Source organism: Lampetra fluviatilis, chromosome 63 (genome assembly GCF_964198595.1).
Source record: "Lampetra fluviatilis chromosome 63, kcLamFluv1.1, whole genome shotgun sequence".
NCBI classification, from domain to species: Eukaryota; Metazoa; Chordata; class Hyperoartia; order Petromyzontiformes; family Petromyzontidae; genus Lampetra; species Lampetra fluviatilis.
In genome coordinates, this window is record NC_136337.1 from 3,227,870 (window position 1) to 3,243,787 (window position 15,918).

Sequence of the window (15,918 nt, forward strand, 5' to 3'; positions counted from 1 at the left end):
GGTGTACAGGAGGTCGTGGGTTTGATCCCGACCCTGACGCCTGCTGCTGTATATTTTGAGTTTGCGTGTCTCTCTCTCATCATTATCACGGTGGCTATGAGATGTTAACTACCTCGCCTGGTGTACAGGAGGTCGTGGGTTTGATCCCGACCCTGACGCCTGCTGCTGTATATTTGGAGTTTGCGTGTCTCTCTCTCATCATCATCACGATGGCTAGGAGATGTTAACTACCTCGCCCGGTGTGCAGGAGGTCGTGGGTTCGATCCCGACCCTGACGCCTGTTGTGCATTTGGAGTTTGCGTGTCTCTCTCTCTCTCATCATCATCACGGTGGCTAGGAGATGTTAACTACCTCGCCTGGTGTACAGGAGGTCGTGGGTTCGATTCCAACCCTGACGCCTGCTGCTGTATATTTGGAGTTTGCGTGTGTCTCTCTCTCTCCCTCCCCGTGGCCGTGTGGATTTTTCACCGGGTTCTCCGGTTTTCCCCCTCCACATTTAGAATCAACGTCACGCGTTTAGAGTTTTTGGCTGCTATACATTTCAGCACGATGAGCAACTTTCGTTGAGCAATCACTCGTGGCCAGGTCGCTCCTGACAAAGAGCGAAACAGCTCCGTGAGCCTGACCTGGTAAAAAATATAACCCGTAAAAACAAAGTTTTTCACTATAAATCCTTTATATGCGTGGCGGCTAGAGTCCTCTCGTCCTCTGGCTTGAGATGGCTACCACCTATGGGTCAGATGATTGTCTGGCAGCATTAAACAATTGGTAATTAAATAATTTATTTTTTCCAAAAACAGTGTAACATTTTGGAAAATGTTTTTCACGAAAATGCATTGTCACGCACAACGAGTCTGTGTGCAAAATGTCAGCTCGATTGGATCACGGGAAGTGGGTTAAAAACGACCGAAAGATTTGCACGGTCCTAAGCAAGCAAGCGAATTTAATATAAAGGATTTAAAAGAAGGAAATGACTTCCAATTGTCGGCCACTGTGTTTAGTTATCCGACCTGCCGCCCCTCCCATTAGCACGCTTGGCTACGTACGCTGCGAAAGAAGTGCAACATGCATACACTAGCCATTCATCCATCATCATCCGAATACATAATTGCAGATTTTTAAGTTGGTGATTAGTCTCTTATTTGTGTTTTACACACGTGGAATATGGATGACGAAAAAAACGAGCGCATTTTTTAAATACAGGGTGTTTAAAAAAGATGGACCCGATTTGAAATCGCTATATCTCTGCAACCACGAATCGCCCACGAATGAAACTCTTACCACTTGAAAGAGCGGGGCAATAAGTGTTTCAAATGATGACCGCTGGATGCCTCTCCCAGCGCACAAACAGCCCCGAGCCTCAGTCATTCGCAAGACACGCTGCCTCAACGTTGGAGAGGTCACACGGGACCCCAAGACTAGACGCTACACTCTTGGCCCCCAAGATCACCCCCAGACGTCATCGCACCCTGCGAATTTTTCTTGTGGGCATACGTCAAAGACCGAGTTTTTGTGCCACCGTTAGCGACTAATCTGGATGACCTCAAAAACAGAATCACGGAAGCGGTGACCTCAGTGGAAGAAGACACTTTGAGAGGCGTTTGGGACGAATTCAACTATCGTCTCGATGTTGTCCGTACAGCAGGTGGAGGGCACATAGAGCATTTATAAAATGGTTAGTAAAAACTTGATAACTCTCGATTTAAAGCTTTCGTGACTGCAGGGATTCATCTTCTTGGTTCTTTCGGTAAAGTCACGTAGAAGGGAAGTAATAAAATAATAAAAATAAAACATAATAAAACAATTCTCACGACGTTTCGGCCACAACGCAAGCAGCCGTCATCAGGCGACGATGACGGCTGCTTGCGTTGTGGCCGAAACGTCGTGAGAATTGTTTTATTATGTTTTATTTTTATTATTTTATTACTTCCCTTCTACGTGACTTTACCGAAAGAACCAAGAAGACTTGATAACTCATTAAACCGTTTGTAACTTTTTGTGTAATTGTCATATGTTGCCATCGTGAAATATACTGCTATGAAATTGGGTCCATCCTTTTCAAACACCCTGTAGTGAATTACAGCAAGGCAGAAAGCAAAACAAGAGAACACAAAATTTAAATTAATAAAAGTATAATTAAAATAAAATAAAAGTCACGACGTTTCGGAGGCAACACAAGCTTCCGTCTTCAGGTGGAACCGTCACAGCACGATTGCTGTTTCAAGTGAGAGAAATTCCAAGAAAACAGTTTTTTTAAATTTTACTTTTATTAATTTTAATTTTTTACCTACGTGACTTTACCGAAAAAAACCTGAGAATATGAATCCTTGCAGTCACGAAAGCTTCAAATCTAGAAGAGTACGCATTATAAGATGCGGGAGTATTGTACCCACACCGCACACCACCACACGCTACTAACGTACCATCGACGAACTGGTGTGTCCATGGTTGATGGCCCATCCAGGCACAGGCCAGGCTCAACGCATGCTTAGCCTTCAAATCGGCGATCATATTCAGTGCGATTCTCAGCCAACTTTGCATTTATTCAAAATATATTTAATGTACTCATCATTTACAGTCATCTTATTCAATCCACTGCTGGATGGGGTGAGGGGGGGGGTGTTAGGTATTTGACCATACTTCACCATTTTGGTCACACCGTATGTACACTGCTTAGGCCAGGGGTGTGGGACGTCCGGCCCGTGGGCCATATAAGGCCCCGCGAAATCATTTGGTGTGGCCCTGCCAAGGCAACCGCAGGCGGGACTCGAAATCCAATAAATCTAGGAGCAAACCTGGAACAGCAGTTGCGAGTAGCAGCAGCATCATCACCACCAGCAGCTAACATCACCACGCTTCACCAAAGAGAAGCAGTTCCAGCCCATCGCATTAGGGGCGAGTTAATCAAACGTTTGACCAAATATAACGGGCTAATTTTTAAATCCTTTATATTAAGTTCACTTGCTTGCTTGCTTGCGCGCTTACGACCGTGCAAATCTTTCGGTCGTTTTTTAACCCACTTCCCGTGATCCAATCGAGCTGACATTTTGCACACAGACTCGTGCGTGACAATTTATTTTCGTGAAAACATTTTTTCCAAAATTTTCCACTTTTTAGGAAATTTTTTTTTAATATTTAATTTAAAATACCAATGTGATAAAATTGAAACTTTTACTCAAGAAAAACAGAAATGAATAATAAAATAAAACCGATGCCACGCATATAAAGGATTTATAGTGAAAAACTTAGTTTTTACGGATTAATTTTTTAAGTTGATCATTTTGTATGGCCCCGCGTATGATGTTACAAATATCCGAATGGCCCTTGGCAGGATAAAAGGTGGACAGAGGCGAGGCGATCGATCTGATGGCACCGACCATGAAGTGACTCGAGTCCCAAGGTGTTGAAACCCTGACACTCACGGCAGCACATCGCACGAGAAACGAAACAACAATGGATTTGATGAGAGGCAGGTCAAAGGGTCAAAGTGATATTCTACTCGAATGAGCCACATCTCCCGTTTACAGCCTTGATACAGTGACGGAAATTCCACGTTCGTATGGCGACGGCGAGTCCATCCATAAGACAGCAACCGTTGACTGACTTACTCACAAAGTGTAGACATTCTATCGACCCCCGAGGTAGGAGTGATGGGTTGAGTCAAACCTCACCTCACTGGAATTTGAGCGAAAGCATTCCACGTTCCTATGTCGGGGGTGGGCAAACTCATTTAAAGCACGATCCCTGTTTTGACTGCCCATTTGGCACACAAAGTTGTAAGTTGATGGGTGTGTGTGTGTTTTGTTTTTAAATCGACACCGGAGGGACAGGATGATGGGGGGGCTGAGTCAACTTCCCATCCCACCCTGCATGCCCCACCCATCCAACGGGGAATTGAACCTCGACACCCGCCCGAAAAGACCCGACAACCCCCACAAAACTGAGTGAGAACCGCCGTGGGCAAAGCCAAAAACGTGGTGATGCGTGGCAGGAAAAGCAGCAGCAGCAACGAGAGAGAGCGAGGGCCGAGGGGCTGTGGGTGGGGTGGGTGGCACCGGTGGGGAGAGAGCGAGAGGAGTGGAGGTGGTAGGGAGGGAGGGAGAGGGGCTATTTGCAAAAGTGAACAATGCCAGAGGCAGCGAATCGTGGCCCTCTGCTTGCCACTGGCAGCCATTGGCTGGAGGCACACACACACAGAGAGAGGCACACACACACACAGAGAGAGGTACACACACACAGAGAGAGGCACACACACACACAGAGGCACACACACACACAGAGGCGCACACACACACACAGAGAGAGGCACACACACACAGAGGGCTTTCATTGCGTGGCACAGACGCCGCTGCCTGGTTGGTAACTCCTCCCTCTGTGTGTGGGGGGGGACTGGGAGTGTGGGGGGGGGGGGAATGGGAGTGTGGGGGGGGGGGGTGTGGGAGGGAGGGAGCGTGGGGGGGGATGGGAGTGTGGGTGGGGGGGGGGGGAATGGGAGTGTGGGGGGGGGATTGGGAGTGTGGGGGGGGGGGGGGGGAATGGGAGTGTGGGTGGGAATGGGAGTGTGGGGGGGGGAATTGGGAGTGTGGGGGGGGGGGGGAATGGGAGTGTGGGGGGGGGGGAATGGGGGCGTGGGGGGGGAAATGGGAGTGTGAGGGGGGGGAAATGGGAGTGTGGGGGGGGGAATGGGAGTGTGGGGGGGGGGGGAATGGGGGCGTGGGGGGGGAATGGGAGTGTGGGGGGGGGATTGGGAGTGTGGGGGGGGGGGGAATGGGAGTGGTTGGGGGGGGGGAATGGGGGCGTGGGGGGGGGAATGGGAGTGTGGGGGGGGGAAGAAATGGGAGTGTGGGGGGGGGGAATGGGAGTGTGGGGGGGGGAATGGGGGCGTGGGGGGGGAATGGGAGTGTGGGGGGGGGGGGGGGGAATGGGAGTGTGGGGGGGGGGAATGGGAGTGTGGGGGGGGGGGAATGGGAGTGTAGGGGGGGGGGAATGGGAGTGTGGGGGGGGGAATGGGGGCGTGGGGGGGGAATGGGAGTGTGGGGGGGGGGGGGGGGAATGGGAGTGTGGGGGGGGGAATGGGGGCGTGGGGGGGGAATGGGAGTGTGGGGGGGGGGGGAATGGGAGTGTGGGGGGGGGGGGAATGGGAGTGTGGGGGGGGGAATGGGAGTGTGGGGGGGGGGAATGGGAGTGTGGGGGGGGGGGGAATGGGAGTGTGGGGGGGGGGATTGGGAGTGTGGGGGGGGGGAATGGGAGTGTGGGGGGGGGGGGAATGGGAGTGTGGGGGGGGGGGAATGGGAGCGTGGGGGGGGTATGGGAGTGTGTGGGGGGGGGGGGAATGGGAGTGTGGGGAGGGGGAATGGGAGTGTGGGGGGGGGAATGGGAGTATGGGGGGGGGGGGAATGGGAGTGTGGGGGGGGGGGGGAATGGGAGTGTGGGGGGGGGGGGGAATGGGAGTGTGGGGGGGGGGAATGGGGGCGTGGGGGGGGAATGGGAGTGTGGGGGGGGGGGAATGGGAGTGTGGGGGGGGGGAATGGGAGTGTGGGGGGGGAATGGGAGTGTGGGGGGGGGGAATGGGGGAGTGGGGGGGGAATGGGAGTGTGGGGGGGGGGGAATGGGAGTGTGGGGGGGGGGGGGAATGGGAGTGGGTGGGGGGGGGGGAATGGGAGTGTGGGGGGGGGGGAATGGGAGTGTGGGGGGGGGGAATGGGAGTGTGGGGGGGGGGGATTGGGGGCGTGGAAGGGGATGGGAGTGTGGGGGGGGGATTGGGAGTGTGGGGGGGGGGGGGAATGGGAGTGGGTGGGGGGGGGGGGGGGAATGGGAGTGTGGGGGGGGGAATGGGAGTGTGGGGGGGGGGAATGGGGGCGTGGGGGGGGAATGGGAGTGTGGGGGGGGGGGGGGAATGGGAGTGTGGGGGGGGGGAATGGGAGTGTGGGGGGGGGGGAATGGGGGTGTGGGGGGGGGAATGGGAGTGGTGGGGGGGGGAATGGAGTGTGGGGGGGGGAATGGGAGTGTGGGGGGGGGATGGGGTGTGGGGGGGGGGAATGGGAGTGTGGGGGGGGGGAATGGGAGTGTGGGGGGGGGGAATGGGTGTGTGGGGGGGGGGATGGGAGTGTGGGGGGGGGGGGGGGGGAATGGGAGTGTGGGGGGGGGGGATGGGGTGTGGGGGGGGGGAATGGAAGTGTGGGGGGGGGAATGGGAGTGTGGGGGGGGGGGAATGAGAGTGTGGGGGGGGGGGAATGGGAGTGTGGGGGGGGGGGAATGGGAGTGTGGGGGGGGGAATGGGAGTGTGGGGGGGGGGGGAATGGGAGTGTGGGGGGGGGGAATGGAGTGTGGGGGGGGGGGAATGGGAGTGTGGGGGGGCGGGAATGGGAGTGTGGGGGGGGGGAATGGGAGTGTGGGGGGGGGGGGGAATGGGAGTGTGGGGGGGGGAATGGGAGTGTGGGGGGGGGGAATGGGAGTGTGGGGGGGGGGAATGGGAGTGTGGGGGGGGGGAATGGGAGTGTGGGGGGGGGGAATGGGAGTGTGGGGGGGGGGGAATGGGAGTGTGGGGGGGGGGATTGGGAGTGTGGGGGGGGGGAATGGGAGTGTGGGGGGGGGGGAATGGGAGTGTGGGGGGGGGAATGGGAGTGTGGGGGAAGGGAATGGGAGTGTGGGGGGGTTAATGGGAGTGTGGGGGGGGGGAATGGGGGCGTGGGGGGGGGGAATGGGAGTGTGGGGGGGAAGGAATGGGAGTGTGGGGGGGGGGATTGGGAGTGTGGGGGGGGGAATGGGAGTGTGGGGGGGGGGATTGGGAGTGTGGGGGGGGGAGAATGGGAGTGTGGGGGGGGGGGAATGGGAGTGTGGGGGGGGGGGAATGGGGGCGTGGGGGGGGGAATGGGAGTGTGGGGGGGGGGGAATGGGAGTGTGGGGGGGGGGGAATGGGAGTGTGGGGGGGGGGGAATGGGAGTGTGGGGGGGGAATGGGAGTGTGGGGGGGGGGGAATGGGAGTGTGGGGGGGGGAATGGGAGTGTGGGGGGGGGAATGGGAGTGTGGGGGGGGGGGAATGGGAGTGTGGGGGGGGGGAATGGGGGCGTGGGGGGGGGAATGGGAGTGTGGGGGGGGGGGAATGGGGGCGTGGGGGGGGGGAATGGGAGTGTGGGGGGGGGAATGGGAGCGTGTGGGGGGGGGAATGGGGGCGTGGGGGGGGGGGAATGGGAGTGTGGGGGGGGGAATGGGGGCGTGGGGGGGGGGGAATGGGAGTGGGGGGGGGAATGGGGGCGTGGGGGGGGGGGGAATGGGGGCGTGGGGGGGGGAATGGGAGTGTGGGGGGGGGAATGGGGGCGTGGGGGGGGGGAATGGGAGTGTGGGGGGGGGAATGGGAGTGTGGGGGGGGGGGAATGGGAGTGTGGGGGGGGGGGGGGGAATGGGAGCGTGTGGGGGGGGGAATGGGGGCGTGGGGGGGGGAATGGGGGCGTGGGGGGGGGAATGGGAGTGTGGGGGGGGGGGAATGGGGGCGTGGGGGGGGGATGGGAGTGGGGGGGGGAATGGGAGTGTGGGGGGGGGAAATGGGGGCGTGGGGGGGGGAATGGGAGTGTGGGGGGGGGGGAATAGGAGTGTGGGGGGGGGAATGGGAGTGGGGGGGGGAATGGGGGCGTGGGGGGGGGGGAATGGGGGCGTGGGGGGGGAATGGGAGTGTGGGGGGGGGGAATGGGGGCGTGGGGGGGGGGGAATGGGAGTGTGGGGGGGGGGAATGGGAGTGTGGGGGGGGGGAATGGGAGTGGGGGGGGGAATGGGGGCGTGGGGGGGGGAATGGGAGTGTGGGGGGGGGAATGGGAGTGTGGGGGGGGGAATGGGAGTGGGGGGGGGGGGGAATGGGGGCGTGGGGGGGGGGAATGGGAGTGTGGGGGGGGGGGAATGGGAGTGTGGGGGGGGGGGAATGGGAGTGTGGGGGGGGGGGAATGGGAGTGTGGAGGGGGGGAATGGGAGTGTGGGGGGGGGGGGAAAGGGAGTGTGGGGGGGGGGGATTGGGAGTGTGGGGGGGGGAATGGGGGCGTGGGGGGGGGGGATGGGAGTGTGGGGGGGGGAATGGGAGTGGGGGGGGGGGAATGGGGCGTGGGGGGGGGGGAATGGGAGTGGGGGGGGGGGAATGGGAGTGTGGGGGGGGGGATGGGTGTGGGGGGGGAATGGGAGTGTGGGGGGGGGAAATGGGAGTGTGGGGGGGGGGAATGGGAGTGGGGGGGGATGGGGGCGTGGGGGGGGGGGGATGGGGGCGTGGGGGAGGGAATGGGAGTGGGGGGGGGGGAATGGGAGTGTGGTGGGGGGGGGAATGGGAGTGGGGGGGGGAATGGGAGTGTGGGGGGGGGAATGGGAGTGTGGGGGGGGGAATGGGAGTGTGGGGGGGGGGATGGGGGCGTGGGGGGGGGGGAATGGGGGCGTGGGGGGGGGGAATGGGAGTGGGGGGGGGAATGGGAGTGGGGGGGGGGGAATGGGAGTGTGGGGGGGGGGGAATGGGAGTGTGGGGGGGGGGGGAATGGGAGTGTGGGGGGGGGAATGGGAGTGTGGGGGGGGGAATGGGAGTGTGGGGGGGGGGAATGGGAGTGGGGGGGAATGGGGGCGTGGGGGGGGGAATGGGAGTGGGGGGGGGGGAATGGGAGTGTGGGGGGGGGAATGGGAGTGGGGGGGAATGGGAGTGTGGGGGGGGGGGAATGGGAGTGTGGGGGGGGGGAATGGGAGTGTGGGGGGGGGGGAATGGGAGTGTGGGGGGTGGGAATGGGAGTGTGGGGGGGGGGGAATGGGAGTGGGGGGGGATGGGGGCGTGGGGGAGGGAATGGGAGTGGGGGGGGGGAATGGGAGTGTGGGGGGGGGGGGAATGGGAGTGTGGGGGGGGAATGGGGGCGTGGGGGGGGGGGAATGGGAGTGTGGGGGGGGGGAATGGGAGTGGGGGGGGGGAATGGGAGTGTGGGGGGGGGAATGGGAGTGTGGGGGGGGGGGGAATGGGAGTGTGGGGGGGGGGAATGGGAGTGTGGGGGGGGGGGGAATGGGAGTGTGGGGGGGGGGGGAATGGGAGTGTGGGGGGTGGGAATGGGAGTGTGGGGGGGGGGGAATGGGAGTGGGGGGGGATGGGGGCGTGGGGGAGGGAATGGGAGTGGGGGGGGGGAATGGGAGTGTGGGGGGGGGGGGGAATGGGAGTGTGGGGGGGGAATGGGGGCGTGGGGGGGGGGGGAATGGGAGTGTGGGGGGGGGAATGGGAGTGGGGGGGGGGAATGGGAGTGTGGGGGGGGGAATGGGAGTGTGGGGGGGGGGGGGGAATGGGAGTGTGGGGGGGGGGAATGGGAGTGTGGGGGGGGGGGGGAATGGGAGTGTGGGGGGGGGGAATGGGAGTGGGGGGGGGGGGAATGGGAGTGTGGGGGGGGGGAATGGGAGTGTGGGGGGGGGAATGGGAGTGTGGGGGGGGGGGAATGGGAGTGTGGGGGGGGGGAATGGGAGTGTGGGGGGGGGGAATGGGGGCGTGGGGGGGGGGAATGGGAGTGGGGGGGGGGAATGGGGGCGTGGGGGGGGGGAATGGGAGTGTGGGGGGGGGGAATGGGAGTGTGGGGGGGGAATGGGAGTGGGGGGGGGGGAATGGGGGCGTGGGGGGGGGGGAATGGGAGTGTGGGGGGGGGGGGAATGGGAGTGTGGGGGGGGGGGGAATGGGAGTGTGGGGGGGGGAATGGGAGTGGGGGGGGGAATGGGAGTGTGGGGGGGGGGGGAATGGGGGCGTGGGGGGGGGGAATGGGAGTGTGGGGGGGGGATGGGAGTGTGGGGGGGGGAATGGGAGTGTGGGGGGGGGAATGGGAGTGGGGGTGGGGGATGGGGGCGTGGGTTGGGGGCGGTCCCCACTTTGTGTTGTTGGGGTTCCCATTCCAGTTGGAGCCACACACACGTGCTGTGTGGTGTTGTGTGTTGTTGTTGTTGTTGTGAGTTGTTGTTGCGCGTGGCGTGGTGGTGCCCACACTTAGTAGCTAACACGACAAAGACCTTTTTGCGGTGGATGTTTATAAACCAACGGGATGGCTCTGAGCTCCGATGGAGTTCATCCCATCTTCCCTTCGTCGTGATCACCGCGGGAGGCGATGCCCGCAATCCGGACCACCACGACGAAGAGATGGAGTGACGGATTTATGATTCATCATCGTCGTGATAATGATGATGATGAAGATGCCTAAAGAGTTAACGGTGAAGTTGAGTCTTGAGCGGCCTTCATAACCCTCCATCTACATCGTCCACTCAACCATGGTGAGTTACAGCAGATTTGCTGCTGCTGCTGCTGCGTCTTCATCTTTGATTGTTAAGACGACTTCGGCGCCACTCCACTGCTGGATGACGCTACCTTGTCTATGTAGAACTTCTTTCGCACCGTGCGTGCGGCGGGAAGGACATACTTCACCGCACCGGTCAATGCGCGTTGGTGATTGTCAATGCGAGAGCAGAGACGCGGGGGTAGCAGCATAGAAGTACATTACAACAACAGCAGCATAGACGTACAGTACAGCAGCAGCAGCAGCATAGACGTACAGTACAACAACAGCAGCATAGAGGTACAGTACAACAGCAGCATAGACGTACAGTACAACAACAGCAGCATAGACGTACAGTACAGCAGCAGCATAGACGTACAGTACAACAACAGCAGCATAGAGGTACAGTACAACAGCATCAGCATAGACGTACAGTACAGCAGCAGCAGCATAGACGTACAGTACAACAACAGCAGCATAGAAGTACATTACAACAGCAGCAGCAGCATAGTCGTACACTACAACAGCAGCAGCATAGAAGTACATTACAGCAGCAGCAGCAGCATAGAAGTACACTACAGCAGCAGCAGCAGCATAGAAGTACATTACAACAGCAGCATAGTCGTACACTACAACAGCAGCATAGACCTACAGTACAACAACAGCAGCAACATAGACGTACAGCACAACAGCAGCATAGACGTACATTACAACAACAGCAGCAGCATAGAAGTACAGTACAACAGCTGCAGCAGTAGCATAGACGCGGGTAGCATAGAAGTGCATAGCAGCAGCATAGACGTGCAGAACAACAACAGCAGCAGCATAGAAGTACATTACAACAACAACAACAGCAGCATAGAAGTATATTACAACAACAGCATAGAAGTACATTACAACAACAACAACAGCAGCATAGAAGTACATTACAACAACAACAACAGCAGCATAGAAGTATATTACAACAACAGCATAGAAGTACATTACAACAGCAGCAGCATAGAAGTACATTACAACAACAACAGCAGCATAGACGTACATTACAACAACAGCATAGAAGTACATTACAACAGCAGCAGCAGCATAGAAGTACATTACAACAACAACAGCAGCATAGACGTACATTACAACAACAGCATAGAAGTACATTACAACAACAACAGCAGCAGCATAGAAGTACATTACAACAACAACAACAGCAGCATAGAAGTATATTACAACAACAGCATAGAAGTACATTACAACAACAACAGCAGCAGCATAGAAGTACATTACAACAACAACAACAGCAGCATAGAAGTATATTACAACAACAGCATAGAAGTACATTACAACAGCAGCAGCATAGAAGTACATTACAACAACAACAGCAGCATAGACGTACATTACAACAACAGCATAGAAGTACATTACAACAGCAGCAGCAGCATAGAAGTACATTACAACAACAACAGCAGCATAGACGTACATTACAACAACAGCATAGAAGTACATTACAACAACAACAGCAGCAGCATAGAAGTACATTACAACAACAACAACAGCAGCATAGAAGTATATTACAACAACAGCATAGAAGTACATTACAACAACAACAGCAGCAGCATAGAAGTACATTACAACAACAACAACAGCAGCATAGAAGTATATTACAACAACAGCATAGAAGTACATTACAACAGCAGCAGCAGCAGCATAGAAGTACATTACAACAACAACAGCAGCAGCATAGAAGTACACTACAACAGCAGCAGCATAGAAGTACATTACAACAGCAGCAGCAGCAGCATAGACGTGCAGTACAAGAGCAGCAGCATGAGCACGTGTGTGTGTTGTTGGTACCCTGCTTGCAGCAGCCTATAGCACCTGTTTGTGTCATGTTTGATGGCTCATCCAGGCACTGGCCAGGCTCAACACCTGCTTAGCTTCCTCGTGCGGCGATCATATTGAGTGCGATTTGAAGGCAACTTTGTGTTGATTTAGAAGCGCTTTAAAGTGCTCTAAACATTTACAATCCACTGCTGGATGGAGGGGCGGGGTGGTATGTGTCCATACTTCACCATTCTGGTCGCACTGTATGTACAGTGAGAGTAGCGTGCTGTGTTTTTTTTGTTATCGTTAGCGATGATTTCGTTGTTTTTTAAATTGACCCCCACAAAAAAACAAAAAATAAAAAAAACCCAAACGAGGTAGCAAAAGTAGCGCACGATAACAGTAACTTGTTAGTTGTTTGTTTAAATTTGCGAGAGAGTTGTTAAAAGTTACGTAACGGGTGGTTGGTTTGCGTTAAGTTTGCGAAGTTGTGAGGCCTATTGGGGGTGGGGGGGGGGGTCCAGGATTTATCCATCGATTTATAATGAGACACAAACTTTGACAAACTTAATAGTTCGCAAGTTCGTTGCCTTCGCCTATTTTTTGTTAAGTCAGAATGTGTCGATGTTGTGGTTGTCTCTTAGCTGTCAATTCTTAACCACAATCACAGAACAATTCAGAGATAATTCGTCCGTTATAAATGTCAACGTTCATCCTATAAAGTTCCATGACACTCACCACTAGCACACTCACCACTAGTACACTCACCACTAGTACACTCACCACTAGTACACTCACCACTAGTACACTCACCACTAGTACACTCACCACTACTCACCACTAGTCACCACTAGTACACTCACCACTACTCACCACTAGTCACCACTAGTACACTCGCCACTAGCACACTCGCCACTAGTACACTCGCCACTAGCACACTCGCCACTAGTACACTCGCCACTAGCACACTCGCCACTAGCACACTCACCACTAGTACACTCACCACTAGTACACTCACCACTAGTACACTCACCACTAGTACACTCACCACTACTCACCACTAGTCACCACTAGTACACTCACCACTACTCACCACTAGTCACCACTAGTACACTCGCCACTAGTACACTCGCCACTAGCACACTCGCCACTAGTACACTCGCCACTAGTACACTCGCCACTAGCACACTCGCCACTAGTACACTCGCCACTAGCACACTCACCACTAGTACACTCACCACTAGTACACTCACCACTAGTACACTCACCACTAGTACACTCACCACTACTCACCACTAGTCACCACTAGTACACTCACCACTACTCACCACTACTCACCACTACTCACCACTACTCACCACTACTCACCACTAGTCACCACTAGTCACCACTAGTACACTCGCCACTAGTACACTCGCCACTAGTACACTCGCCACTAGTACACTCGCCACTAGTCACCACTAGTACACTCACCACTACTCACCACTACTCACCACTAGTCACCACTAGTACACTCGCCACTAGTACACTCGCCACTAGCACACTCGCCACTAGCACACTCACCACTAGCACACTCACCACTAGCACACTCACCACTAGCACACTCACCACTAGCACACTCACCACTAGTACACTCACCACTACACTCATCAGTACACTCACCACTAGTACACTCGCCACTAGTACACTCGCCACTAGTACACTCACCACTAGTACACTCACCACTAGTACACTCACCACTACACTCACCACTACTACACTCACCACTAGCACACTCACCACTACACTCACCACTACACTCACCACCACTACACTCACCACTAGTACACTCATCACTACACTCACCACTAGTACACTCACCACTAGCACACTCACCACTAGTACACTCACCACTAGTACACTCACCACTACTCACCACTACTCACCACTAGTCACCACTAGTACACTCACCACTACTCACCACTACTCACCACTACTCACCACTAGTCACCACTAGTCACCACTAGTACACTCGCCACTAGCACACTCGCCACTAGCACACTCGCCACTAGCACACTCGCCACTAGCACACTCGCCACTAGCACACTCACCACTAGCACACTCACCACTAGCACACTCACTCACCACTACTCACCACTACTCACCACTAGTCACCACTAGTACACTCACCACTACTCACCACTACTCACCACTAGTCACCACTAGTACACTCGCCACTAGTACACTCGCCACTAGTACACTCGCCACTAGTACACTCGCCACTAGCACACTCGCCACTAGCACACTCGCCACTAGCACACTCGCCACTAGCACACTCACCACTAGCACACTCACCACTAGCACACTCACCACTAGCACACTCACCACTAGTACACTCACCACTACACTCATCAGTACACTCACCACTAGTACACTCGCCACTAGTACACTCGCCACTAGTACACTCACCACTAGTACACTCACCACTAGTACACTCACCACTACACTCACCACTACTACACTCACCACTAGCACACTCACCACTACACTCACCACTACACTCACCACTAGTACACTCACCACTAGTACACTCACCACTACACTCACCACTAGCACACTCACCACTACTACACTCACCACCACTACACTCACCACTAGTACACTCACCACCACTACACTCACCACCACTACACTCACCACTAGTACACTCACCACTAGTACACTCACCACTACACTCACCACTAGCACACTCACCACTACTACACTCACCACTAGTACACTCACCACTAGTACACTCACCACCACTACACTCACCACTAGTACACTCACCACTAGTACACTCATCACTACACTCACCACTAGTACACTCACCACTAGTACACTCATCACTACACTCACCACTAGTACACTCACCACTAGTACACTCATCACTACACTCACCACTAGTACACTCACCACTAGTACACTCATCACTACACTCACCACTAGTACACTCACCACTAGTACACTCACCACTAGTACACTCATCACTACACTCACCACTAGTACACTCACCACTAGTACACTCATCACTACACTCACCACTAGTACACTCACCACTAGTACACTCACCACTAGCACACTCACCACTAGCATACCAATACACTCCCCACTAGTACACTCACCACCACACTCACCACTAGTACACTCACTACTACACTCACCACGAGTACACTCACCACTACTCACCACTAGTCACCACTAGTACACTCACCACTAGTACACTCACCACTACACTCCACACTACTACAATCATCACTACACTCATCACTAGTACACTCACCACTACACTCACCACTACTACACTCACCACTACTACACTCACCACTACTACACTCACCACTACTACACTCACCACTAGTACACTCACCACTACACTCACCACTAGTACACTCACCACTAGTACACTCACCACTCCACTCACCACTACACTCACCACTAGTACACTCACCACTAGTACACTCACCACCACTACACTCACCACCAGTACACCCACCACTAGTACACTCACCACCACTACACTCACCACTAGTACACTCACCACCACTACACTCACCACTAGTACACTCACCACTAGTACACTCACCACCACTACACTCACCACCAGTACACTCACCACTAGTACACTCACCACTACACTCACCACTACTCTCACCACTAGTACACTCACCACTAGTACACTCACCACCACTACACTCACCACTAGTACACTCACTACTACACTCACCACTAGTACACTCACCACTAGTACACTCACCATGACACTCCCCACGAGTACACTCACCACTAGTACACTCACCACTAGTACACCCACCATTACACTCACCACTAGTAC

At 55.8% G+C, this 15,918-nt stretch overlaps 1 protein-coding gene across 1 annotated transcript in view; it reads left to right on the top strand.

Moving 5' to 3' along the window:
- The first annotated feature begins 9,958 nt into the window (after positions 1-9,958).
- Positions 9,959-15,918, top strand: part of LOC144951648 (uncharacterized) — a 106,788-nt gene continuing 100,828 nt past the window's right edge. Inside the window, exon 1 of the mRNA XM_078881940.1 lies at positions 9,959-10,251. Within this exon, the coding sequence (XP_078738066.1) occupies positions 10,249-10,251 (3 nt within the window). The 5' untranslated portion in view covers positions 9,959-10,248. The remainder of the gene's footprint in view (positions 10,252-15,918) is intronic.